Here is a 3,968-nt window from a genome sequence, read left to right as displayed (position 1 = left end):
TCAATACTCCTGGTGCCGAGCAATAATACATAGCTATACACCACCACCACCACCCCCTCCTACTTCACCGGCTTCTCGGTTCTGAGCTTCGTCTTGTTTCACCTCTCCATTCAACTTGCAGTTCCTGGGACGTGGGATCCATAATACCGGATGCAAGCCATCTGTTCTGAGACGCACTTCTACAAGAGAGCTGCCGTCCTTGGGAGAATACTGCTACGTCCCAGATCATGGCGCATATTGTCAACTGCGTCGCCGATGTCGACACTCGGAGTACTTCTAAGCCAGCCACCCCCCAACAGCCGCACACGTATGAATTGGTAAGGGTCCAAACTACCCATCGACCCTCGCCTCACATTGCTCGACGCTCACCTCCTGTTACCCAGCAGCACGAGCAGTCTTGGCTTAGCCTGGCTTTTGATACCCCATCATCAAGCATAACAACTACTACCACAACCACAACCACAACAGCAATAGCAGCAGCAGCAGCGGGAACAACAATAACCACAAAGAAGAAGATGGCATCCTCGCAGCCAGCTCCGGCGCAGCCAAAGAGATACCAGTACCAGCTCTTCCCTCGAGAGAGGCAACTGCCCGCCCTCAACATGAACAAGGCTCCAGAGCTGGAGAAGGTGATGGAGGTGGCCGTCGCGGACAAGGAGAAGGATGACCAGCAGGCTGGCAAATCCACACCCGCGATTTCGCTCAAGAGCAAAATCAGCCAGCACAGCCTTGTCCGCCGTCGGAAGATCAGTGTGCCGGACCTCGGGCCCATGACCACAGTTCATGAGGTACCCATGGATTCACGTACGTGGCTACCGAGAACCGGGTTCTGGTTCGGACGTGGAGCTGACGAGCCTACAGCAACCATCCCTGGGCGGCCGGCGATCCACGAGCGGTCCACCAGCGCTCCCGCAGATGACATGAAATACAAGAAGCGGCAGCAGAGGCAGCAGGGCCAAGACCAGGAGCCCATGAAGTCGTTTCTCTTCGTCGACCAGGAAGAGGAGGAGCAAGGACAGAAGACCGGCGAGATGTCCTTCAAGGAGTACGCTGAGAGGAAGCTCTCGTCGGCCCTGCCGAGGCAGCTCGCCCCGCTCATCATACCCGGAACCTCGGCCAAGTCGTCATCCCAGACACTCGACAGGAACTACCCGTACAGCGCACTGCCCGGCCCCGAGGCCATCCGGAGCACCACCTCGGTCCACAACAAGTCGGCATCGGCATCCTCGTCATCAAAGGGCATCCTCCTCCCCAGCACACGCTACACCCCTCCGCCGTCCACCTCGAGCACCGACGTCAGCTCACAGTCTCTGACCCCGGCCACGACGGCAGCCAGCGTGCCCCTGACCACTCCGGTGTCGGCACCTACCGCGGAATCCCACAGGGTCTCGCCCAAGCCCTGGGAGGGCCGCTCGATGACGCCCGTCATCATGGAGCGTTCCCTGACGCCTCAGCCGGCAGCACCCCAGCGGCCGGCAACCTCGCTCGGCCACAGGAGGGGGGCGTCCGAGTCGTCGAGCCTCGAGAGCCGCGGTCGCGCCCGCAAGAGGACCGAGCCTGTGCACAACCTCCCCCTGAGCTCTAAGCGGAGCGCTTCGCGCCTGGACGGGACACAGGAGCGCAAGGCCACGCTGGAGCGCAGGGCCTTTGAGGAGCTGCCCAGGGGTTTCCCACCCAGGGAGGCCGTCCTCAACCTCAGCGTGGAGGAGCTCGCGTCCGTCCACAGGCAGGCGTACGCCCAGGTCGAGCACTTTGAAGTTCTCAAGATGCATGACGTCGAGAGCCTTTCGAAGGTACGCAGACTGCCATGACCGTCACACGATGATTATCGTCTTGCTAACCGTGACTGCTCTCCCAGGAACTTCGCCGCCTCGACGAGCGCACAGAGTACCTGCGCCGCACATACAACTCGCTCCGATCGGGTCGTCGCAACCTCCAGGGCCGGATATGCCAGTTCCTGAGATCGCCGCGAGTGGCCAAGTTCAGCCCGGAGTCGATGCTGAAGCAGGAGGAGGCGTTGGCGGAGCTCGACGCCTCGATCGACGACTGGGCCAACAAGCTAGAGATGGCCGAGAACCGGCGCACCAGGGTCCGGCAGAAGCTGCTGGAGCACGTCGCAGCGGCGGCCATCATGACGACGTGCGGCTGCGAGCGGAGCATCAGCCCCCCTCCGGCCCCCACGTCTGCTACCAGCACGGCCGGCATCTCGACCCCGCCCAGATCCCCTACGAAGGCCTCATGCCGTTCCGCCGGAGGAGGGGGCGGATCGTCGTCACCCTCCCCCCAGCGAAACGGAGCGCACGTGCCCAGCACGATCCTTGAGAACCCCGTGGGCGAGGAGGCCGAGAACGGCGAGAGCAAGAGCAGCGGCGACAGGGGTCTCTCGGTCTCGCGCGTGGCCTCCCTCAAGCGGTCCGACGTGGAGAGCATCCGCATCTACGCAGGCGACGACATCACCACGCTCCTGGCCAATGTCGAGAACGAAATCACCAGGCTGTCGCGCGAGATCACCGACCCGGAGGAGGACAAGTGGCCCGACATGCGCAGGAGGGCCATCCACCGTCAGAAGAGCCACGAGCTCCTGAGCGGGTGGGCCGACGTGCCGCAGGTCGCGGCCATGAAGGCCGTCAAGGGTGCCGCCGCCGCCGCCGCAGCAGCTGGAGCTGGAGCTGGATCCTACGACAGAGCTGCTTCGCCTCCGCCACCTACGCCCCCAGCCAAGGATTAGATTCAATCCCGCCTGCTTCTCTCTCTCCTCTCTCTCTCTCTCTCTCTCTCTCACGAAGAGAACGCCCAAGTGCACCGAGTGCGCGCAGATGCCCCATCTGTTCCAGGTTCCTGGTTCTTGTGTGTGTACGCGGGACGTACCTCTCAACCCCTTTCCCTCCCTCCACTTACCTGACAACCGTGCCATCCCGGACTCGACATCGTCCACCAGCGAAATCCGTCTCATGACTACTCACAACCCTCCATCGACATCGACAACTTTCCAAACATACCCCACCCTTGCATAGACCAACGGCCTTGAAAACATAAAAGAAAGGAGTGTACTTTCTTTCTTTGCATAGCGACAAAAGGAAATCATTACTGTCAATTTTTTTTAGCGTCCCACGACTGCATTTTCACTCCTTTTTCCATTTACCTCCCTCGTCTCTCTCTCTCACATACACATACATACACACGCACGCACACATACACACGCACACACATACATTACTTACCTGTTTCTCTCTTACTATTATTACACTCTGTCTTTCCAACCCTCGATACACGGGAGTTTTCTTCCCCCCCCTCAATTTTTTTCCTAGTTGAACATCCGGTATTACCCTAGTATTTAAGCTTTCTCGATACCCATGAATTGACGAAATATTCTTTCAAATAATTTCCACTGTTCACACGCTGGACACACACAACAACGCCAGCACCGTCGTGTACGCACACACATCTGGAACAAGAGCATTGACGTGACACTTGGAAGGAAAAGGAATGCAAAACAGAGTGGCTGCATGTGTTGCAGAACAAATCCCCCCCTCTCCTCATTATCACACTCGTAGTATTACCATGCTCTCTTCTCTCCGTCCGCATCTGGCCTCCTCCGCGAACAGAGTCGACAGGGGTAGGTAGAGCCTGAAACATTATGGTCAGCTCTACTTGGTCAGTTCAACATCAACACACCAAAGTACCTAACCCAGCTTCCCTCACCAAGATGGGCGGTGGAAGAGCATGGTGTACCACCTTGTCGGAGTCGTCATTTCTTGTTATCTATACACCACTCACGGGGTCTCCAGCAGCCAAGAAAGGATCCTACCCAGCGACGAGTCGGGTGCTTCTCCCAAAGCTTCTCTATCTCTTGGCAGGCGACCATGCCCAGTATTGTTCGATGTAAGCTTACGTAATCACAGGCTCAACTCAACTCCGGTGAGAAGAGTACAGAAGTAGTAGTAGGAGTAGTAGCAGCAGTCCCCCGC

At 58.4% G+C, this 3,968-nt stretch overlaps 1 protein-coding gene across 1 annotated transcript; it reads left to right on the top strand.

Moving 5' to 3' along the window:
• Positions 1-515: 515 nt before the first annotated feature.
• On the top strand, positions 516-2,728 carry GMORB2_1001 (uncharacterized protein; the record flags this gene model as incomplete). Its single annotated transcript, XM_035462984.1, has 2 exons — positions 516-1,793; positions 1,859-2,728. 2 exons carry the CDS (start codon positions 516-518, stop codon positions 2,726-2,728), a joined length of 2,148 nt encoding a protein of 715 aa, XP_035324408.1.
• Positions 2,729-3,968: the final 1,240 nt, after the last annotated feature.

The sequence above is a fragment of the Geosmithia morbida genome (assembly GCF_012550715.1).
Source record: "Geosmithia morbida isolate 1262 chromosome Unknown scaffold_1, whole genome shotgun sequence".
Taxonomy (NCBI): domain Eukaryota; kingdom Fungi; phylum Ascomycota; class Sordariomycetes; order Hypocreales; family Bionectriaceae; genus Geosmithia; species Geosmithia morbida.
The sequence above is the reverse complement of the archived record's forward strand: the minus strand, read 5'-3'. Positions and strand labels throughout refer to the sequence as shown.